Below are 23,270 nucleotides of genomic sequence, written 5' to 3' on the forward strand. Positions count from 1 at the left end.
AGGATTATCCCAAGGAGTCGTTGCCACCATGAGACAGGCTAGGAAGTCCACTTCTGCTAAGATCTACCACAGAACGTGGAGGATTTTCTTATCCTGGTGCTCTGCACAAGGAGTATCCCCCTGGCCATTCGCGTTACCTACTTTTCTTTCCTTCCTGCAATCTGGGTTGGAAAAGGGCTTGTCGCTCGGCTCCCTTAAAGGGCAAGTCTCGGCACTATCCGTGTTTTTTCAGAAGCGTCTAGCACGACTTTCTCAGGTGCGCACGTTCCTGCAGGGGGTTTGTCATATCGTCCCTCCGTACAGGCGGCCGTTAGATCCATGGGATCTAAACAGGGTACTAGTTGCTCTCCAGAAGCCGCCCTTCGAGCCTCTGAGGGATGTTTCACTTTCTCGTCTCTCACAGAAAGTGGCCTTTCTAGTGGCGGTCACGTCTCTTCGGAGAGTGTCTGAGCTAGCAGCGCTGTCATCCAAGGCTCCCTTCCTGGTGTTCCACCAGGACAAGGTAGTGCTGCGCCCCATTCAGGAGTTTCTCCCTAAGGTGGTATCCTCTTTTCATCTTAATCAGGATATCTCCTTGCCTTCCTTTTGTCCTCATCCAGTTCTTCGGTATGAAAAGGATTTACATTTGTTAGATCTGGTGAGAGCACTCAGAATCTACATTTCCCGCACGGCGCCCCTGCGCCGCTCGGATGCACTCTTTGTCCTTGTCGCTGGTAAGCGCAAAGGGTCGCAGGCTTCCAAAGCCACCCTGGCTCGATGGATCAAAGAACCAATTCTTGAAGCCTACCGTTCTGCTGGGCTTCCGGTTCCATCAGGGCTGAAGGCCCACTCTACCAGAGCCGTGGGTGCGTCCTGGGCATTACGACACCAGGCTACGGCTCAACAGGTGTGCCAGGCAGCTACCTGGTCGAGTCTGCACACTTTCACCAAACATTATCAGGTGCATACCTATGCTTCGGCGGACGCCAGCCTAGGTAGAAGAGTCCTGCAGGCGGCAGTTACCTCCCCGTAGGGGAAGGCTGTCTTTGCAGCTCTAACATGAGGTATTTCTTTACCCACCCAGGGACAGCTTTTGGACGTCCCAATCGTCTGGGTCTCCCAATGGAGCGCCGAAGAAGAAGGGAATTTTGTTACTTACCGTAAATTCCTTTTCTTCTAGCTCCTATTGGGAGACCCAGCACCCGCCCTGTTGTCCTTCGGGATTGTTGGTTTTTTTCGGGTACACATGTTGTTCATGTTGAACGGTTTTCAGTTCTCCGATGTTACTTCGGAGTGAATTTGTTTAAACCAGTTATTGGCTTTCCTCCTTCTTGCTTTAGCACTAAAACTGAGCAGCCCGTGATCCCACGGGGGGTGTATAGCCAGAAGGGGAGGGGCCTTACACTTTTTAGTGTAATGCTTTGTGTGGCCTCCGGAGGCAGTGCTATACACCCAATCGTCTGGGTCTCCCAATAGGAGCTAGAAGAAAAGGAATTTACGGTAAGTAACAAAATTCCCTTCTTTTTGATCAAAAACAGTGTTTACTAAGTACCCTATGTTTATATGCACTATGCTTTTATTTAGTTACAGCAGGGTATATTTTCACAATTTTCCTTGGTTTCACAGTGGCTGCACCAGCAGAATAGTGAGTGCAGCTCTGGAGTATAATACAGAATGTAACTCAGCATAAGTAATGTAATTTATGTATACCGTGACTGCACCAGCAGACTAGTGAGTGCAGCTCTGGAGTATAATACAACATGTAACTCAGCATAACTAATGTAATTTATGTATACCGTGACTGCACCAGCAGAATAGTGAGTGCAGCTCTGGAGTATAATACAGGAGGTAACTCAGGATCAGTACAAGATGTAATTTACATTCCTCAACATCGAAAGCAGAACACCAAGAGCGAAAAGTTGTGAAATTATGGAAAAATCACAGGATGAATGGACATGTTCCTCGTATGAAAAAAATGGAAACTAAACTTTCAAAACATCTCGATTTATTTATGATCTGGTATGAGTGCAACATGTGAAAATCCCGGCATTTCCAGCCTGGGCTGCCATCACTGAGGTTATTAATGGGCATCTCAGGAAGGTTTTGCTTCTGAATGCTCTTGGGTAAATCATCAAAATCCGCTGCTGGCAGTTCCTGTGCAATGATGCCCCCGATGGGAGCCGCTGCAGCCATTTCTCCAAAGTTTCCCAGGAGACATTTTTTAACAGACCTATTCCAGGGTCCATGTTTCTCTTAACCCTTTAGTGAGCTGCGTGTTGCAATGTCGGCCTGATCACGCCTTGTTTCCCTGAGCTGCACCCACAACAAGAGGGAGGAACTAATTCAAGGAAAAGTGGGTCATTTTCCATAACAACCAATTTGCATCTTTTTTTTTTTTTTTAACCATATTAATAGGCAACTCCACCTTTTTTTTTTCTTTTTCTTTCCTTATATTAAATTTGGGTCATATTTCTATTTGGCCAATTTTCTTCCCTAATTATAGTGTTTGTGTCCTGCTATCAAAGTCTACAGCACAAAGATTGACAGGACCATCATCCATCAGCCACTTCGATAGTCTGTGGTCACCTGACCCGAGTCCTATGCGCCCCCTCCTATCTGCCGGCATCCCTTGTGCCTCTTTTCGGCCCGTCATTCTGCAAAGACTTGGCACCGGGTCTGCTAACTAGGAAAGGAGCCAGGGATCACGGCAGGTAGAAGGAAGCCACCCACTGGCCATAAAAACAAAGGTGGCCACGGGTCAGGATCCTGACAATCTTTGTCCCGCATCCATGTTTTAGTCTACAGTGTGTCCACCCATATCCTGTCCACCGCCATTAACTTGAGAACGACGGCAGCTATAGGCATAGAAGTGGTGTCTAGGTATAGTAAAGTAGTCATGCGCTACGCAATGAAACCACTTATAGCGCCACCTGGTTGAAAACAACGGAGTTAGAATTTTAATCTCGAAAACGGAACGAGATAGAGAAAAAAAGTGAATTACAAAGTTGTAGGGCATCATCAATTCAATACGAATCGCCACCTTGCATACAGAAATGCTATGATTAGAAGGTGTAAAACTCACAAGGCTGCGGATGTGAAGCGATACCTCATGGAGACCTTCCTACAAGTCATTGGGTATGGAGGCTGTGTGGAGTGGCCTCCGCTCACCTGACCTGACCCCATTGGACTACTTTCTGTGAGGTCACATCAAACAGCAGGTGTATGCGACCCCTCCACCAACATTGCAGGACCTACGACGACGTATCACAGATGCTTGTGCAAGCGTGTCACCTACCATATTGCACAACGTGCAGCAAGATACAGTATGCTGTGCAGAGTCCAGATGTGCATTGCAGCTGACGCCCCCTGAGCATCAAAGTTAAATGAGTGCCATATGTGTGACCAGCATTCAATGTTTTGGGGGAGGGTCATGGGTTTCATATCATAGCATTTCTGTATGCAAGGTGTCAATTCGTATTGAATTGATGATGCCCTACAACTTTGTAATTCACTTTTTTTCTCTATCTTGTTCCGTTTTCGAGATAAAAATGCTAACTCCGTTGTTTTCCACCAGGTGGCGCTATAGGTGGTTTCATTGCGTAGCGCTTGGCTACTTTACTATACCTAGACACCACTTCTATGCCTATAGCTGCCGCCGTTCTCAAGTTAATGGCGGTGGACAGGATATGGGTGGACACACTGTATAGTGTACCTGTCAAACTATGTAATTAATCGCCGCCTTTGGAAAGTCATCCTTCTTACCCAATGTGACTTTCTGGTTTGTTTCTACATAGTAACGTCAGGTCCATCGAGCTGCGCTGAAGCCATAGCCGCTGGTCTTTCTCCAACATGATCATGCTGGCGCTGTGGCCTTGGCTTCGGCAATGTTCCACCTCCTTGCACTTTATGTAATGGAGCTGCCGGCAGTTCGTGCAGCGGTAATGGGGTAACTGTCCCGGCTGCAGGCAGCGGTGGAGCTGGTACTTCTTCCTCTGCTCCTCCATCACTGCTTGGATCTTCTCTGATGAGGTCATCTGGGTTACCCTATGCCCCTTGTCTCTGCAAACTTTCATCACGGAGCACAATGAGCTGTGGAACATGTTGCACGCCGCGCAGCAATGCTCCAAAGAGTGTTCTACAAAGACACAGTCGTGCATGACGACGTCCACGTGTGGTACCTGCGTGTGGCATCTCTCCTCCCCACGGTGGTCAGTGACCATCCTACAGGACACGTTTATGTGCTGGTCAAAAGGTTCATGGCTGTAGTCACCAAATTGAGGTTGGTACAAAGCGTCACCATTGGAAGCTCCGACGACGTGATCCACGGAAGTGGGCACCACTCTCGGTTCCAACACCAATTTTTGCAGCCTTTCCATGCAGGCGTCTTCACCTCGCCAGCTCCTTCTTTCTTGGATGAGGTCAGCCCCATTTACCAGGGTAGAGCCTGAGCAGGACACGAGGTCAGATAAGATGTTACACTCCATCTGAGCAGCCAGAAAGCCGAGGGCAGCTGTAGCCAAAGCCTGCGGTGCCGGTAGGACTTGTATCTTCAAGGAGGTGCTGCCTTCTTCTGGCTCATAGTTTAATCTTCTGAGGGCTCGGAATATAGCATCCTGTGGTAGGGCGGCCTCCAGCGTGTGCACGTAATATCCGGAGTATGTCTGGTGGGAGAGAGGAGGAAAATAATGAGCAACTACAAGAAATAGAAATGTAGCGGGCAGGTATACAAGACTGACGCGGAGGAGCTTGGCTGATGCTTCAATAGCGCCACCTCCAGTCTCTGCCGATAGCGGCTCCTCACCGTTATAGTATGAAATTCTCTCCGCCATGGAAAGAGGTAGAGATGGAGCGCCGCCTGCTCCAGGGCCTGAAAGGCACAAGCCAGCTGTTGTAATGCGAGGAGCAGGTCCGCTCTGTCTTGGAGGCCGCAGCCGATCAATAGGAAAGCGTCATTCTGGAGACTATTGTGCAGGTCCGGCTCCTCCAGGATCCGCTGTCTCACCAAATCTATGATCCAGTGATCTGTGCACAGAGCAAGTGATCCGGCCGAGGAGGCGCCGAGCAGCCAGGAGTTATACTGCTCAAGGAGCGAGTCTGCACTCATCCTAGGGAAAAAAGGCAAGACATCCAGTAAGTCTGCGCTGCAATATAAGTATCCGTTATAGAGTCAGCTCCCTACACTGCGCTGACGCAAATACTGAGCCTGATGCATCCTCATACCACGGCGGTGTTATATGTATTCTAAAGACTGGGCCCGTATCGGATCCTACACCACAGCACCCGCCGACCATCGTTGTCCCACCCCCACACACCCCACCATCAGTCACTGTCGTCTCTCCTCACCTTGTTGGCTGTCTCTTCAGCGCTCTCCTGTTGGGGGGAAGTGGAGGCGATAGCTATGTTGGCTGCCGTTTCCACCTAACCCTGTTGACTGTCATCGCTGCTTCTGTGCTCCCCCTCCACAGGTTGGCTGTCGTCTCCACCTTCCAACCACCCCCCCATTGGCTATCGTTTCCAAGCTCCCCCCGTTGGCTGTCGCCTCCACCCTCCACCCCGTTGGCCGTTGCCTCCACATCCCCACCCCTTTGGCCGTCGCCTCCGCCTACCCTCCTGTTCATTGTTGCCACCGCGCTACCCCCCCTCCTGTTGGTTACCCACCTCCGCACTTTCTCCTATTGGCTGTTGCTCGTCTTCTCTGCGCTTTCCATTGGCTGTCGCCACGTCACTAACCCCCCCCCCCCCCCTCAGTTGTCACCTGTCGTCTCAGCACTTTCCAGCATTGGCTACCGCCTCTGCACTCCCCCCTTTCCATTGTCGTCTCCGCACTTCCTCCAATTGGCTGCCGCCTCTGCGCTTCCCCCTTCCCATTGGCTGTCGCTTGTCGTCTCCACACTTCCTCCCATTGGCTGCCGCCTCCGCGCTTCCCCCTTTCCATTGGCTGTCGCCTGTCGTCCCCGCACTTCCTCCTATTGGCTGCCTCCTCCGCTCTTTCCTCTTCCCATTGGCTGTCACCTGTCGTCTTCGCACTTCCTCCCATTGGCTGCCGCCTCCGCGCTTTTCCCTTCCCATTGGCCGTCGCCTGTCGTCTCCGCACTTCCTCCCATTGGCTGCCGCCTTCGCGCTTTTCCCTTCCCATTGGCCGTCGCCTCCGCACTTCCTACCATTGGCTGCAGCCTCCGCGCTTTCCTCTTCCCATTGGCTGTCACCTGTCGTCTCCACGCTGCCCCCATAGCCCATCGCCTCCGTGCTGTCCCCCCATTGGCTGTCGTCTCCGTGCTCTCCCCCCATTGGCTGTTACCTGTCGTCCCCTTGACGCCTCCCAGCAATCAGAAAGCCACATTTTCAGCAGTTGGTAGAGTTTTCAGATCTACAATGATGTAATTTCGGCCTCTCACCGCTAGGTGCTCCCCAAGTGCTCTCACCTGTCAAAAGACCCCGTGAGCTGCCGACCTCCTGTGACTCCGCGAGTTTAGTGACCGTCTCTACTGCTCCGACATTCAGACTGGGACATCGCCCAGAGGAGCGCCCCCCAGCGGCGGAGCAGCCGGCGGCGTCCCGTCCTCTCACCTGCTGTGCGCATAATCCTCAGCTCACTTCCGGGGTGCGCCCACCTGATAGGACCTCGCCGGCTGGCTGACGTCATGAGCGCTCTGCTGATTGGTGGAGTATTTATTTTTATCTATGTGCTGATTGGTGGATAAGTTATTTCCAGACAGCACGTGAAATACCGGGTCACTAACTGTGTGAGGAGAAAGAGGAAGCTGAGAGGGCGGCGGGAGCCGAGGGGAGAGGGAGCTGTGAGGGGAGAGATGGAGAGAACTGCGAGGAGAGATAGGGGGAACTGTGAGGGGAGAGAGGGAGAGAGCTGCGAGGAGAGATAGGGGGAACTGTGAGGGGAGAGTGGGTGAGGGGAGAGAGGGAGCTATCTGTGAGGGGAGGGATGGAGAGAGCTGCGAGGGGAGAGAGGGGGAACTGTGAGGGGAGAGAGGGAGAGAGCTACGAGGGGAGAGAGGGAGCTGTGAGGGGAGAGAGGGAGAGAGCTGCGAGGAGAGATAGGGGGAACTGAGGGGAGAGAGCTGCGAGGGGAGAGAGGGAGCTGTGAGGGGAGAGAGGGAGAGAGCTGCGAGGAGAGAGAGGGGGGAGAGAGCTGCGAGGAGAGAGGGGGAACTGTGAGGGGAGAGAGAGATTTGAGAGAGCTGCGAGGGGAGATAGGGAGAACTGTGAGGGGAGAGAGCTGCGAGGGGAGAGAGGGAGCTGTGAGGGGAGAGAGGGGGAACTGTGAGGGGAGAGTGGGTGAGGGGAGAGAGGGAGAGAACTGCGAGGGGAGAGCGCTGCGAGTAGAGAGAGGGGGAGAGCTGCGAGTAGAGAGAGGGGGAACTGTGAGGGGAGATTTGAGAGAACTGGGAGGGAGGGAACTGTGAGGGGAGAAAGAGAGGGGCTGTGAGGGGAAAGAGAGAGGGAACTGTGAAAGGAAAGAAGAACTGAGGGGAGAGAGCTGCGAGGGGAAAGAGGGACCTATGAGGGGAGAGAGGGGGCTGTGAGGGGAGAGGGAGAGAGCTGCGAGGGGAGGGAGGGAACTGTGAGGGGAGAAAGAGAGGGAGGGCTGTGAGGAGAAAGAGAGAGGCTGTGAGGGGAAAGGGAGAGAGAGGGAGCCGTGAGGAGAAAGAGAGAGGGAACTGTGAGAGGAAAGAGAACTGAGGGGGGAGAGCTGTGAGGGGAGAGAGGGAGCTGTGAGGGGACAGAGAGAGTTGTGAGGGGAGAGAGCTGCGAGGGGAGAGAGGGGGAGAGCTGCGAGGAGAGAGAGGGGGAACTGTGAGGGGAGAGAGAGATTTGAGAGAGCTGTGAGGGGAGGGAGGGAACTGTGAGGGGAGAAAGAGAGAGGCTGTGAGGGGAAAGAGAGAGGGAACTGTGAAAGGAAAGAAGAACTGAGGGGAGAGAGCTGCGAGGGGAAAGAGGGAGCTATGAGGGGAGAGAGGGGGCTGTGAGGGGAGAGGGAGAGAGCTGCGAGGGGAGGGAGGGAACTGTGAGGGGAGAAAGAGAGGGAGGGCTGTGAGGAGAAAGAGAGAGGCTGTGAGGGGAAAGGGAGAGAGAGGGAGCTGTGAGGAGAAAGAGAGCGAACTGTGAGGGGAAAGAGAACTGAGGGGGAGAGCTGTGAGGGGAGAGAGGGGGCTGTGAGGGGAGAGAGGGGGAACTGTGAGGAGAGAGAGATTTGAGAGCTGCAATGGGAGGGAGGGAACTGTGAGGGGAGAAAGAGAGGGGCTGTGAGGAGAAAGAGAGGGAGAGCTGTGAGGAGAGAGGGGTAACTGAGGGGAAAGAGAACTGAGGGAGAGAGCTGCGAGGGGAAAGAGGGAGCTGTGAGGAGAAAGAGAGAGGCTGTGAGGGGAAAGGGAGAGAGAGGGAGCTGTGAGGGGAAAGGGGGCTGTGAGGGGAAAGGGAAAGAGAGGAAGCTGTGAGGGGAGAAAGAGAGGGGCTGTGAGGGGAAAGAGAGAGGGAACTGTGAAAGGAAAGAACTGAGGGGAGAGAGCTGCGAGGGGAGGGAGGGAACTGTGAGGGGAGAAAGAGAGGGAGGGCTGTGAGGAGAAAGAGAGAGGCTGTGAGGGGAAAGGGAGAGAGAGGGAGCTGTGAGGAGAAAGAGAGAGGGAACTGAGGGGAAAGAGAACTGAGGGGGGAGAGCTGTGAGGGGAGAGAGGGGGCTGTGAGGGGAGAGAGGGGGCTCTGAGGGAAGAGAGAGAGCTGCAAGGGGAGAGAGCTGCGAGGAGAGAGGGGTAACTGAGGGGAAAGAGAACTGAGGGGAGAGAGGGAGAGAGCTGCGAGGGGAAAGAGGGAGCTGTGAGGAGAAAGAGAGAGGCTGTGAGGGGAAAGGGAGAGAGAGGGAGCTGTGAGGGGAAAGGGGGCTGTGAGGGGAAAGAGAGGAAGCTGTGAGGGGAGAAAGAGAGGGGCTGTGAGGAGAAAGAGAGGGGCTGTGAGGGGAAAGGGAGAGAGAGGGAGCTGTGAGTAGAAAGAGGGGCTGTGAGGGGAAAGAGAGAGGGAACTGTGAGGAGAAAGAGAGGGGCTGTGAGGGGAAAGAGAGGGAGAGCTGTGAGGAGAAAGAGAGAGGCTGTGAGGGGAAAGGGAGAGAGAGGCTGAGGGGAAAGGGAAAGAGAGGGAGCTGTGAGGGGAAAGAGGGAACTGTGAGAGGAAAGAGAGAGGGAGCTGTGAGGGGAAAGAGATAGAGGGAGCTGTGAGGAGAAAGAGGGAGCTGTGAGGAGAAAGGGGGAGCTGTGAGGAGAAAGGGGGAGCTGTGAGGAGAAAGGGGGAGCTGTGAGGAGAAAGGGGGAGCTGTGAGGAGAAAGGGGCAGCTGTGAGGAGAAAGGGGCAGCTGTGAGGAGAAAGGGGCAGCTGTGAGGAGAAAGGGGCAGCTGTGAGGAGAAAGGGGGAGCTGTGAGGAGAAAGGGGGAGCTGTGAGGAGAAAGGGGGAGCTGTGAGGCGAAAGGGGGAGCTGTGAGGCGAAAGGGGGAGCTGTGAGGAGAAAGGGGGAGCTGTGAGGAGAAAGGAGGAGCTGTGAGGAGAAAGGAGGAGCTGTGAGGAGAAAGGAGGAGCTGTGAGGAGAAAGGGGGAGCTGTGAGGAGAAAGAGGGAGCTGTGAGGAGAAAGAGGGAGCTGTGAGGAGAAAGAGGGAGCTGTGAGGAGAAAGAGGGAGCTGTGAGGAGAAAGAGGGAGCTGTGAGGAGAAAGAGAGAGGGAGCTGTGAGGGGAAAGAGGGAGCTGTGAGGGGAAAGAGAGAGGCGGCTGTGAGGGGAAAGAGAGAGGCGGCTGTGAGGAGAAAGAGAGAGGGAGCTGTGAGGGGAAAGAGGGAGCTGTGAGGAGAAAGAGAGAGTGAGCTGTGAGGGGAAAGAGAGGGAGCTGTGAGGGGAAAGAGAGAGGGAGCTGTGAGGGGAAAAAGGAAGCTGTGAGGAGAAAGATAGAGGGGGCTGTGAGGGGAAAGAGAGAGGGGGCTGTGAGGAGAAAGAGAGAGGGAGCTGTGAGGGGAAAGAGAGAAGGGGCTGTGAGGGGAAAGAGAGAGGGAACTGTGAGGGGAAAGAGAGAGGGGGCTGTGAGGGAAAAGAGAGAGGGGGCTGTGAGGGAAAAGAGAGAGGGGGCTGTGAGGGGAAAGAGAGAAGGGGCTGTGAGGGGAAAGAGAGAGGGAACTGTGAGGGGAAAGAGAGAGGGAGCTGTGAGGGGAAAGAGAGAGGGAGCTGTGAGGGGAAAGAGAGAGGGAGCTGTGAGGGGAAAGAGAGAGGGAGCTGTGAGGGGAAAGAGAGAGGGTGCTGTGAGGGGAAAGAGAGAGGGTGCTGTGAGGGGAAAGAGAGAGGGGGCTGTGAGGGGAAAGAGAGAGGGGGCTGTGAGGAGAAAGAGAGAGGGGGCTGTGAGGAGAAAGAGAGAGGGAGCTGTGAGGAGAAAGAGAGAGGGAGTTGTGAGGGGAAAGAGAGAGGGTGCTGTGAGGGGAAAGAGAGAGGGGGGCTGTGAGGAGAAAGAGAGAGGGGGCTGTGAGGAGAAAGAGAGAGGGGGCTGTGAGGAGAAAGAGAGAGGGAGCTGTGAGGAGAAAGAGAGAGGGAGCAGTGAGGAGAAAGAGAGAGGGAGCTGTGAGGGAAAAGGGGACTGCGAGTGTATAGGGAAGGTGCTGCAAGGGGAAAGAGGGAGGGAGCTGCGTGTCAATTTATTTTGCGGGTACGCTGTGTGTTCTATGCAGAATTTCCCCAAAGACTAGCAAAAGAAGTGGAAATGGTGCGGTGGCAATTTGAGTAATGGTAGTTGGGCTTAATGTCAGCTATGTAGTGACAGCTGGCATCAAACCCTGGTGTTAGTAATGGAGAGGCGTCTATCAGACTCCCCAATTACTAACTTAGTATACACACATTTTCCCTCGTTTACCATAAGAAAAAAATCTGCCATAGTCCAGGGAATCCAACATAGTCTAGAAATTGAGACCTGTAGGACATAAAGAGAGTGAAACAATAACAAGACCCTGTCCCGCATTCACCAATTTATTAGAACGCAAAGTTCCCGAGTCCAATGTAATCCAGCGGTTCCTATGATATTCCTCGATTAGCCGTATCAAAGGCTCCTTACACTTTAAGCAGCAGCCTCTCCCGCCTCACGTTTCGCACCGCGAGACCCGAGATGCTGATGAACAGTGACGTCAAGAATGTGATTGCTCATCTGTAATAAGAAACTTGTTTATTCGCTTTGAGGAACTTGTTTGCTCTGCTGTCTGTGTTTCAACCAACTTTATTGCAAAAAAAAAAACGCATGTCACAAAAAATGCGGAATAGGTGCAGAAACTCTGCAGCGTCAAAAACTCAACAAACCCTAATCGTGTTAGCGTACAAAAGGAAAGCATACCTGGTTTTCTAAATATTTTATACATTTTAAATCTGAAAATTAGTGGAGTTGGACCCCCTTGCCAGCCCAGGATAGATGGAAATCTCTAATTCCCTCTTTACCGGGAGAGGAATGGGAAGAGATATTGGAATCTCCGACTGCGGTATCCCCTTCGGTTAATAATAAGTTGATTCAATGCTACATTGTCCACCAGGCATACCTTACTCCAACTCGATTATTTAGTATGGGCCGTTCTCGCACATCGGAGTGCCCGAGGTGTCGTCTCTCAGGGGCAAATTTCATACATATGATTTGGAGCTGTCCCAATATATCTTCGTACTGGCGGGGAGTGACATCTCTGCTGACATCGATTGTGTCGATTCCTGTCTTGTGTGACCCTTTGATATGCCTGTTTGGGGTGGTGGAGGAAGAGTCCTGGGATCATTACATGACAATATTCCTCAGAGAGGCATTGTTTCTGGCTTGGAAATTAATAGCTCTGAGGTGGATGGGAGATTCGAATCCAACTGTGCGGTCCTGGGATAAACTAGTCAATGCAACCATAGTCTATGAGCGGGTGGTATATTATAATAGGGGGTGCCCAGGAAAATGTAACAAAATCTGGGGTTTGTGGAATTGTTCTCCAGACACACTTGCGGAGGTTTGAGGGAGATTATGCGGAAAATGGTGGTTCCTGTTAGATGTTGGGATATGAAACGCTGTCCAACGGTATATTGAGGCATAATAATGCAATGTGGCTGTTGTTGTTCTTTCTTTCTTCCTTTTTCTATTCCTCTTTCTATCTTATTTTCAAAATATGGTCATGCTGATAAGTAGAGCTGTTCTTATGCTCAATATAAAATTAGATAAAATGCAAATGATAAGAAGTATGGATTATTATTATTTATTATTATAGCACCATCAATTTCATGGCGCTTTACATGTGAAAGGGGTATACATAATAGGGCAAGTACAATAATCATAAACAATACAAGACACAGACAGGTACAGGAGGATAGAGGTCCCTGCCCGCGAGGGCTCACAGTCTACAAGGGATAGGTGAGGATACCGTAGGTGAGGGTAGAGCTGATTGTGCAGCGATGCATCAGACTGAGGGTTACGGCAGGTTGTAGGCTTGTCGGAAGAGGTGGGTCTTCAGGTTCCTTTTGAAGCTTGTCAAGGTAGGCGAGAGTCTGATGTGTTGTGGCAGAGCATTCCAGAGTATGGGGGAGGTACAGGAGAAATCTTGGATGCGATGGTGGGAAGAGGAGATGAGAGGGGAGCAGAGAAGGAGATCTTGTGAGGATCGAAGGTTACGTGCAGGTAAGTACCAGGAGACTAGGTCAGAGATGTAAGGAGACAGGTTGTGGATGGCTTTGTAGATCATGGTTAGGGTTTTGAAGTGGAGTCGTTGGGCAATGGGAAGCCAGTGAAGGGATTGGCAGAGAGGAGAGGTCTGGGAGTAGCGGGGGGACAGGTGGATTAGTCGGGCAGCATAGTTTAGAATAGATTGTAGGGGTGCTAGACTATTAGAAGGGAGGCCACCGAGCAGGAGGTTGCAATAATCCAGGCGGGAGATAATAAGGCCATGTACTAATGTTTTTGCAGCTTCTTGAGAAAGGAGTGTTCGGATCCGTGAAATATTTTTAAGTTGGAGGTGGCAGGAGGTGAAGAGGGCTTGGATGTGTGGCTTGAAAGAGAGATCAGAGTCTAGGATTACTCCCAGGCAGCGAGCACGAGGGACCGGGGAGAGTGGGCAGCCATTGACATTGGATAATGGATAATAACATTGTTCTATCTTGAGTGCTAAAGATATTATGGACTTTATATGACTGTTCATTGTTATATTCAAATATTACTATCTATGTACTGAGCTATTTTAACACTAGAACTACTGAGGTAGTCATTTTGACTACTTTGCACTATGTATTTCTATATAGGTGTCACGAGTCCAGTAGTTCTAGTGTTAATATGGCAAATGTCAGTTATACCATGTTTGAAATTGTTAATAAAACGAAGTTAAAAAAAAAAGCATAATGAAAAACAAGGAACACACCGGACAGGTCATGGATAAAGTTGTGGAGAAGAGTAAAGCAGGGTTAGGTTATAAAAATAATATCCCGAGCTCTGAACATATCACAGAGCCATGCTCAATCCGTCATCCAAAAATGTAAGGCGTATTGTATAAGTGGAAATCTACAAGACATGGCCGTCCACTGAAACTGACATCCCAAGAAGGAGAGTGCTAATTAGAGAAGCAGCCGAGAGGCCCCTGATCACTGGAGGAGCCACAGAGATCACAGCTCAGGGAGGAGAATCTGTGCACAGGACAACTATTAGGGTTCGGTTCCACTTGCAATTTGCACGGACGAGTGCAATCCGATAAAACATCGGATTGTATTCAAACCAGTGCAAAACTATGGGGCAGTGTCCATCTGTGATTGATTTCTGATGCCACAGAGGCATGCGGAATGAATTGCAGCATGCTGCGTTTGGCAGCGAGTCTCGACTCACGCACCCCCATACAAGTATAGCGTGTGAAACATCGCACTGCACTCGCATGAAATCCGAGTGCAGTGTGATGTATGTATAGACAGGCTGGGGAGGAGATGGGGAGAAAGTGCTCCCTCCCTCTTCTCCGCAGCTGTGATATGATCGCAAGATCACATCACAGTCACATGACCCTCGCCTGACACTCGCAGCAGAGGGTCATTAGCATATCGCTTCCGATGCTCTCACATCACAAGCTATATGCAAGTGGAACCATACCCTTAGTCATATACTCCACAAATCCGGCCTTTATGGAAGAGAGACAAAGATAAAGACATCTCCGAAAGCAAGAAGCCATTTAGGCAACACACTGAGCAGTGGAAGAAGGTGCTGTGGTCAGATGAGACCAAAGTAAAACCTTTTGGGCTAAATGCAAAACACTATATGTTGTGGAAAATTAACACTGCACATCACTCTGAAAACACCCTCCCCACCGTCACACATGGTGGTGGCAGCATCCTGCTGTGAGGAGGCTTTTCTTCAGCAGGGGCAGGGAAGCTGGTCAGAGTTTATGGGATGATGGATGGAGCTAAATACAGGGCAATCCTGCATTAAAACCTATTACAGACTGCAAAAGATTTGAGACGGGGGCGTATATTTACCTTCCAGCAGGACAACAACCCTCAACATCCTACCAGAGCTACAATGGATGGTTTCCTTGAGAGCATATTCCCAGTCACAGTCCAGACCTAAATCCCTCTGAGAATCTGTGGTAAGATGTGAAAATTACTTCTCACAGACGTCTCCATCCAATCTCACTGAGCAAGAGCTCGTCTGCAAAGAACAGGGGGCAAAAATGTCACCTCCAGATGTGCAAAACTGGAGAGACATCCCCCAAAAGACAGAGACAGGTGGTCCTACAAAGTATTGAGTAAGGGGGGGTTAAATACAAATGCAAATCACAATTTTCAGTTTTATATTTGTAAAATATGTAGACAACCTCGTATAAAACCCTTGCTACTTAGTGTTGGTATATCACATAAATTGGGCAGCACGGTGGCCCAGTGGTTAGCACTGCACGGTGGCTCAGTGGTTAGCACTGCAGTCTTGCAGTGCTGGGGTCCTGGGTTCAATTCCCACCAAGGACAACATCTGCAAGGAGTTTGTATGTTCTCCCTGTGTTTGCGTGGGTTTCCTATCATACTCCAAAGACCTACAGATAGGGAATTTAGATTGTGAGCCCCAATGGGGACAGTATTCCCGTTGTATGTAAAGCGCTACAGAATATGTTAGCGCTATATAAAAATCAAGATTTATTTTTAAATTCCCAATAAAATAAATTTAAGTTTGTGGGTGTAACATGGAAAAGTTCACGGGGTATGAATACTTTTGCAAAGCACTGTATATCTCCAGAGCTGCACTCACTATTCTGTTTTCTGGAGCAGCGACAATCGTTGATGACAGTCCGTGTCCTCAGTCCTATCCTTTGTTTTCCCATTTGTATCCTCTGCTTGATAAGTAACATGTAATACTTTGCCATTTCCCGGCCTTCCACCAGGGGGCGCTCACTGACAGCAGATGTTGGCACCGCACTGTTTAGTCATCAGGGCAATAAGGCACTTTTTAATAAACTTTCCTGCGTCCAGACCTTTTAACCCTTTCCTTTCTGACAGACCATTTCCTTGACGATCGATATGTAGATGACAGTCTATAGCTCTGGATTTTATCGCATCGTCTGGTGACTACCCTGAAGAGCTTGCAATCAGTGCTGCCTTATCCCATTGTAGTGAAGTGTCCCCCCTCATTAGTGGTGTATTGGGTATATTGGTGGACAGCAGGTTTAGGAGGAGGGTGTAGGGAGGTTGGGATTGTTGAGTGGGAGTCTTTGGGGAGGTATGAAGGATTTTGGGGAGGTGCCACACTCACTGTTAATATTGAGTCTCTATAGCTGATCTGTCTGATTGTGATCTGGGAGTCGTGCTGCCGAGCCGGTCACTATGTCCACGTCACAGCGGCTGGTCCTGGTTCTTGGGGGCGCTGGTACTGTTGGGTCTGGGATTGTGAAGTGTCTTTTGGAGAGAGGTAGGAACGAGGTCGTCCTATGTGACAGGTGACCGTTCTTTGCAGCCCCCTTGAGACCTTCCTAAGCATTGTCCTCCTCTTTGCCGCAGGGTTCCAGGTGGCCGTCATTTCCCGAGATAATGCCCGCTTGGAGAAACTGACGAGTTTTGTGCCAGCGCAGTACAGAGAAAGTCTTCACACCCTGCTCGGAGATGTGGGTAAGAAAAGCAAGGAGGTATCGCACCACCTGTCAACCACTCGAGGAGTATAACCCATGGAAATGATGGGGATTACAGCTCTGCAGCACATGTGGCATTCACACTGGTTCCCTATATGTCCATTATTTCTTGCACAGTCTATGATATTGCTTTCAGTGAGGGGGAGGGGGTCGCCTGCGGCACTGTCTGGCTCGTTGACTCTTATTTTTTGTATTTGGGTATTGTGCAGGCTCGGAGCAGGGGGCACAGGAGGCGGCAGCGTCTCTGGCTGGCAGAGCGGGAAAAGTGACCGACGTGGTTTCATCGCTGGGGTTCAGCTGGTGGCAAGGTGGTCCGCCCCACACACAGTCATTGCAGGAGCTGCAGAGGGTACGGGGACAATTACATTTTGGCATTTCTTGTGAGTTGTTACATTGTAGCTCAGTGGTTAGCCCTGCAGCTTTGCAGCGCTGGGTCCTGGGTTCTAGTCCCAGTAAGGACAACATCTGCAAGGAGTTTGTATGTTCTCCCCGTGTTTGCGTGGGTTTCCTCCGGGGTCTCTGGTTTCCTCCCACACTCCAAAAACATACTGATAGGGAATGTAGATTGTAAGCCCCAATGGGGACAGTGTTGCCAATGTATGTAAAGTGCTGTGGAATTAATAGCGCTATATAAATGAATAAATATTATTATTATTGTAGGGTGGATGGTAAAAGCCACTTGCAAAGAGCTCACATCAACCCTTGTGCATGGTTTTTGTATAAGAGTTAAGTCCTGAAGGAAGGACACTGAGGCTTGTGTTAGTACTGGTGCAGTCCTATGTAAATGACAGGTAGCATATTGCAACGTCACAGGGTTTGGTGTTCGATGGCATACTCATATGTACTGCACATTACACACTCGGCTGTGCTATATATGTCCGGACTCACTTGTGTGTTTATATGACCAAATCCTCGCTATCTCCTCTTACAACCTCAGCACTGCTACATCTGCAGCCACACAGCTGGATGTTGCCTGATAGACGGGTCCAGATATTGCCGGGAAATTAATCAACAGCGTTCTGCTGACATCTGCCCCTGCCTTCCAGAAAAAGAAAAGGATCACAACAGAAAGGATTCAAAGAGCGTCAGACCTGTTAGGTCCATAGAATAGATCCATAATTGGCGATAATGTAAGGAGGTTGGGGTGACATTTGTACAGAAAAGATCTCCAACAAACGGATACAAAACATTCACCTAAATATCTAGACATTGATCCAGAGAACTAGTCTGATCGCCGTATGTGGAGTCAGGAGGGAATTTTTCCCTTTATTTGGTGCAAATAGGGGCTTTTGCCTCCTCCGGATCAACATGTTGAGTTATAAGTTGAATCCCATGGACTTGTATGCTCGATATCCTTGTGCTGAATTTGTTGGTAGTGCCCCATAGATACAGATTATATTATCCGTTCTTCAGGCGGAAGTCGTCAGGAATAAATCCAAATAATGGCATCAAATCACTGATAGATTCTCTCTTTTGTAGGTGCTGGATACTCTGCTCCTCAGCACATTCACCTCCTGGAAGGCTTTCTTTCCCTTGGTAAAGGATAATCCAAATGGAACGTACACCTTTATTACAGGTGGGTGATAATCAACGGACTTATAGCACTGACTATTAATAAATAAATAAATATATATGTGTGTGTATGTATATATACATATATATATACTGTATATATAAATATATATATGTGTGTGTATATATATATATATATATACTGTATATATAAGTGTGTGTGTATATATATATATATATACATACACACACTGTATATATAAATATATATGTGCAAATAATGTGTGTTTTTTTTATCCATATATATATATATATATATATACATATATATACACACATATATGAAAGAGAAATATATACACACATGCCGCATCCTATTTATTTCTTTTTATATATATATATATATATATATATATATATATATATATATATATATATATATATATGAAAGAATAAGCTACAATGTGTGTGTGTGTGATTATATGTGTGATATATATATATATATAATATAATTTTTTATAATTTTTTTCCCCATATATATGTGTGTGTGTGTGTGTGTATATATGTATATAATATATATATGTGTGTATATATTTTATCTTATTAAATTGCTTTTATTTTGTTTGTTTGTTTTTCTTATTCACACATTCGTTTATCTGGTCAGTTCTCCCTCTAAAAAAAAAGTAATATTTCTTTTTTGATACAGAAGTGGCATAATACAGGATCTAGGGCTGATGGCCCCTAAAATAGTTTGTACAGACACCCAGGAAAGGATTATGAGAAGCCAGGGAGAATCAATGAGAAAATGATCCCAGCAGGGGCACATCAGCAGAATATCATGGGTTTATATATATATATATATATATATATATATATAATATATTGTGTGTGTGTATATTATATATATATATATGTATATATGTGTGCTCATTAGCTCACATTAAAAGTTATTGTCAATATGTCGGTAGCTATTTGTTACAAGCACTTTGCAATTGACTTGTTAGGCTAGGTTCACATTTCCATTAAAATGTATCAGTCACAATCCGCGGCTATGGTAAACAACGGCATCCGTTTAGCGGATTCCGTTGTGTCCCATAGACTTGTTTTAGTGGCGGATTGCGACCGATTACCTTGCGTTGCATCCGCTGCGCCGCGGTCGGTTTTTGACTGACCGTCGGGCGGGAGCAACGTAGAATGTAACGTTTTTCTGGCCGTCAAAATTAACGCGCCGCGCAGGAATCCATTGCCTTCCGTCACGCTTGTAATGGATGTCTATGGTGCTGGATTCCGTCGTAATCCGTCTTACTACGGAATCCAGCGCTGGATTCCGTCATGCTCTACTGAGCATGCCCAGCAGGTTTGGCACACCCACTGGGCTGTCCCATACACAAACGGATTATGACTAATCCGTCATAAAACGGACGCATAGCGGATGAAACGGACGCGACGGATCAGTTTTTTCACAGGATTCCTGTGAAAAACACATCCGTTGCGTCAGTTGACAGCTTAAAAACAACTGATCCGTTGCTGATGGAAGCAAAACAACGGAAATGTGAACCTAGCCTTAAAAAAAAATCCTCCTTGTTCTCAAGAACGGAGGCGTTTATAATTTTGCTCATTGCCGAGGTCACCAGCCACCTCTGCAGTCTGTCAGTGGTGTCCAGTTTCATAGGCAAGGAGCGCAGCGCTGTGCTATAGAGCCGGATCACTTCTGCGCCCGTGTGATGTTGCAGAGGTAAAGCTACCTTTATTTTTGGGACCAGAGAGCGCTCAGCAATGCCACTGGTCTGAACTGTCAATCAGGAGCGCATCGGTCCCCAGCAATCAGGCATGCCAGGGAGCGGTGCGCTTCTGAAGATCTTTATAAGGAGCAACTCTATGGGACGCCCTTCAGACCAGTGTTCCCCAACTCCAGTCCCCAAGGCCCCCCAGCAATGCGTGTTTTCAGGATCTCCTCAGGATTGCACAGATGATAATTTAATGATGATTCCAGCACTCGTGCAATGCTAAGGAAATCATGTTTGTAGGCCTTGAGGACTGGTGTTGGGGAACACTGCTTTAGACTATTAATTAGAACAAAGGAAAGGCAAAATTGGACATTCATTTTCAATGATACGACCCCCCCCATAAGCGTACATGATTTAAAACAGAGAGAGAAAAAGGGGTTGTTTTTTTGGCCGACTATCAAAACCCCACTAATAAGAGAAAATACCAGAACCATCTAGAAATCACAATAACTTTATTGAGGTAGAAAAGACAATTCAATATATAAAAATATATCCCATGTGGGGTTAACAATTACATAAATCACATCGTATAATGACAATAAGGTGAACAGGAGAAAGTGGGGACCTCCGATTAAGCCCTATGATGGGACAACACATCGGGACCTGAACGTAATAACCACCTCCATGGGGAGTTAAAGTATATGAAAAACCCTGGTGATCTTAAGTTTAAATGGGATTAACTCAGTGTACCACAGACAGCAACTAGATAGTGCTAAAGTAGCATTCATACACCTAGATACACACAATAAACCTCGCTGAACGGATCCCTAAGGAACCACCGTCATTTTTACTCACCCATGATAAGAGGTGCAGAGCGCAGGTATCGGGGTGCGTCCAACCCCAACGCACGTTTCGATTTTATCTTGGGGGGGGGTGACAGAGCATGGATGTTTGTTTATATATAGTGTGAAGGCGCCATGGGATGGAAGAGAAACTTGGATGTCACTGGAAGTTTCTCTTCCATCCCGCCTCTTCCCTAGAATGACCGGAAGACATTGATCACGTGTGCGAGGTACCACCTCCCTCATGCACCCAGAACATGGTGCCTTCACACTATATATAAACACACATCCATCCCCGACGCACGTTTTGTTATCTTCCTCGGCGGGGCCACGGAGACAGAGCGTGGATGTGTGTTTTCTTTTTCTCTCTCTCTTTTAAATCATTTAGACTATTTATGTATGGCTGTGTATATTGCTGAAATTGAAGCAGTTTTTCACATATCACTAGGGGGCGCCGGTGAGCGCTTGCTCATGCCCGGCACTGGATTCCTAACCTTGGGCGCAGCAGGAGCGCTGGCGTTTTCCCAAGTGATTCGCGAGGAGTATCCTGATGTTCCTTGTAAACTGAATGAGGTTAGTGCCAAAAGCGGAGGAATGTTTAAAAAATAAAATAAAAAAATTGGGCTTTTGTTATAAAGTCATTTATTTGGAATGGTAACAATCACAATAAATAGTCGTTAAATTGCAGGCAAAATATCACTGTGGACGATGCAATTTCACACGCGGCTTGTTACGGTTTTTGTCATTATTAGGTAAAAATCAACATGGGGGTGGCTCCTCCCGAGCGCCTCGGACCGGGGTACGTGAGTCATTTGGAGGTAGGAGAAGCCGTTGCGTCGTTGGTTGAAAAAAGGAGGGTGTCCCACGCTGTGCTGTGCGCCAACTCCACCACCGACCTCAAGACACTTATCTTAGAAGGCAAGCTGTGAGATTGGGGACTAGTCCTGGCGTCCCCGTGTATACCGTCACATACCCTCCGATCTCCACATTTTCAGGGCGGAGGGGGGTCCATCTATTATTGGCGCCACCATTTCTTCCAAACACCTACAACCTGATCAACCAACTGAACAATCCCTTGAAGAAATCACGACTATAGCACAATTTAATAATCCGGATCTGTTCTACTAAGCCGCCGCCGCCGTAAAATCCAGCTTGTGGGGGGATTTTTTTTTTTTTTTTTAACATGATTGTTCCATTTTCTCTGAGATGATTTTCATATTCATCCCCTGCCCATCTGTTGTAATCTCTGATGGCTCCTACACGCTATATATCTCCATATTAACCCCCTCATTCCCATTTTCTCACCAAGCCATTCAATAAATCTTAATGAAATAACATCCTAGCATTTTCCTGTATGTGAACGGTCAATGATTAATCCGCATCGTCTATAGGGCTTGGATTCGATGAAGATGGGGGAATTTGTGCAACACAGAAAATTAAGGTCACAAATAGAAAAGCTTACCCATAATCTGAGCGGGTACAGCTGGCCTACAAGCCATTCTTTTAGCGGCAGCATCTGCACCAGCCGTCCTGCCCATGCCACCTAGTTACACACATGGGGTTAGCCGATTGCAAACTCTTCAGACTTTTTCGGTTTTGTTCATAACCCCCCATTTGCAAAATAATCTGCATGCCCCAAAGATCACCAGCTCAAGTGTATACAAAATTGGAGGACTCCAGTTTACCTATTAATATTTGTAGATAGTTTACGGCCCCCCCAAAAAAGTCAAGTGATAATGCAAACTTCTTAAAGGGAATCTGTCACCAGGTTTTTGCCACCTGATCTGGGAGCAGCATAATGTAGGGACAGAGATTCTGATTCCAGCGATGTGTCACTTACTGGGCTGCTTAGTGTAGTTTCGATAAAATCATTGTTTAATCAGCAGATGATTATCATTACAGGACTACGTGGTGTGCTGCAGGTAGTCCAGCATATTCATCAACTCTGTATAACTGCAGCAAAGAAAGAAATAGAGACCCTGATTCCAGTGATGTGTCACTTACTGGGCTGCTTAGTGTAGTTTAGATAAAATCACTGTTTAAGGCTATGTGCGCACTAGAAATGTGAAGTTTCTCAAGAAAATTTCTTGAGAAACTTCTGGGAGTGAAAGATTTCCGGACCTCCGGAAAAAATCCGCACCAAATCCGCATGCGGATTTGCCGCGATTTTCCCGCGGGTGGTTCCCTGCGGATTTTGCAGGCTGTACTGCCGAAATCCACAGGGTACCTGCGGAAAAGAAATGACATGCTCATTTTCTCAAGAAATTTTCTCGAGAAATTCTTCTCAAGGAAATTTCTTGAGAAAAATCCGCACAGTGCGCACAGCTATTTTTTTTTCTCATAGAATTTGCTGGGAAATGTCTGCACAAAGATTGCAGACATTTCTCAAGAAATTTCCGCGGCAAATCCGCTGGTCAAACGCACTAGTGCGCACAGAGTCTTAATCAGCAAGAAATTATCATTACAGGACTACTTGTCATGCTGCAGGCAGTCCAGCATATTCACAAGCTCTTACTTTACTTTAGGCCACTCCGCAAACTGATTGGAAGTGTCGGAACACCACTAAATAACTTTATACACTGAGAAAATGTGGTATAAATCCTTTTTAAATAAAATTAATCTTTATTATGAACACATTAAAATACAGCAAGTTAGTCCTCAAGGGGTTAACTGGACGGCTGAGTAGGGTCAGCAATAATAACAGTTGTTGTGGGCAGTTTGGCAACATGACATGACATACATTCAAAAGATCACGTCCCCTGAAGAAGAGGTGAAACGCGCGTAGGGACTGGTGGTTTCCTGGACTTGCTTTGAAGTGGTTAGTAACTTTGACTTTATAATTGTGTAAAACTGTGGGATGTGGGTGTGTTGGCAGATACCAGTTCTGGCTAATTAATCACGGCTTTGGCCGTATTACAACAAGGTCATGGACTTGACATATAAGATAATGTGATCATATTGGTAACATGTTAAGCAGGGTACATTACCTTTAAATAGTTTTTTGCAGAAAATTTCAGTGTGTGCTTACATGTAAACTACTGTATTACATCTTTATCATCACTTTAAATGATGATCTTTTGAAT

The 23,270-nt window shown here is 48.3% G+C and overlaps 2 protein-coding genes across 3 annotated transcripts; one reads left to right on the forward strand and one right to left on the reverse strand.

The window, feature by feature from the left end:
* Window positions 1-3,635: 3,635 nt before the first annotated feature.
* On the reverse strand, window positions 3,636-6,589 carry SPATA2L (spermatogenesis associated 2 like). Its single transcript, XM_075327027.1, has 3 exons — window positions 6,402-6,589; window positions 4,781-5,084; window positions 3,636-4,640 (listed from the first exon to the last, which is right to left on the reverse strand). Exons 2-3 carry the CDS (start codon window positions 5,081-5,083, stop codon window positions 3,738-3,740), a joined length of 1,206 nt encoding a protein of 401 aa, XP_075183142.1. The 5' UTR covers window position 5,084; window positions 6,402-6,589; the 3' UTR covers window positions 3,636-3,737.
* Window positions 6,448-21,501, forward strand: LOC142255419 (uncharacterized). Of its 2 annotated transcripts, none has more exons than XM_075327029.1 (6): window positions 6,448-6,639; window positions 15,979-16,086; window positions 16,316-16,455; window positions 17,586-17,682; window positions 20,636-20,760; window positions 20,940-21,501. In XM_075327029.1, exons 1-6 carry the CDS (start codon window positions 6,621-6,623, stop codon window positions 21,114-21,116), a joined length of 666 nt encoding a protein of 221 aa, XP_075183144.1. In that variant the 5' UTR covers window positions 6,448-6,620; the 3' UTR covers window positions 21,117-21,501. The 2 variants fall into 2 exon arrangements, with proteins under 2 accessions (XP_075183144.1, XP_075183143.1); XM_075327028.1 differs by lacking the exon at window positions 6,448-6,639 and adding an exon at window positions 15,745-15,889.
* The last annotated feature ends 1,769 nt before the right edge of the window (window positions 21,502-23,270 follow it).

The sequence above is a fragment of the Anomaloglossus baeobatrachus genome, chromosome 10, assembly GCF_048569485.1.
Source record: "Anomaloglossus baeobatrachus isolate aAnoBae1 chromosome 10, aAnoBae1.hap1, whole genome shotgun sequence".
NCBI lineage: Eukaryota > Metazoa > Chordata > Amphibia > Anura > Aromobatidae > Anomaloglossus > Anomaloglossus baeobatrachus.

Bases quoted from the DNA above. Each gene is read 5' to 3' on its own strand.
- SPATA2L (XM_075327027.1), bottom strand. From the start codon at position 5,083: ATGAGTGCAGACTCGCTCCTTGAGCAGTATAACTCCTGGCTGCTCGGC. The intron at 4,641-4,780 runs GTGAGGAGCCGC...CTCTCCCACCAG, and splicing joins GAGAATTTCATACTATAACG to ACATACTCCGGATATTACGT.
- LOC142255419 (XM_075327028.1), top strand. From the start codon at position 15,805: ATGTCCACGTCACAGCGGCTGGTCCTGGTTCTTGGGGGCGCTGGTACT. The intron at 16,087-16,315 runs GTAAGAAAAGCA...GGTATTGTGCAG, and splicing joins CACCCTGCTCGGAGATGTGG to GCTCGGAGCAGGGGGCACAG. The intron at 16,456-17,585 runs GTACGGGGACAA...TCTCTTTTGTAG, and splicing joins CATTGCAGGAGCTGCAGAGG to GTGCTGGATACTCTGCTCCT.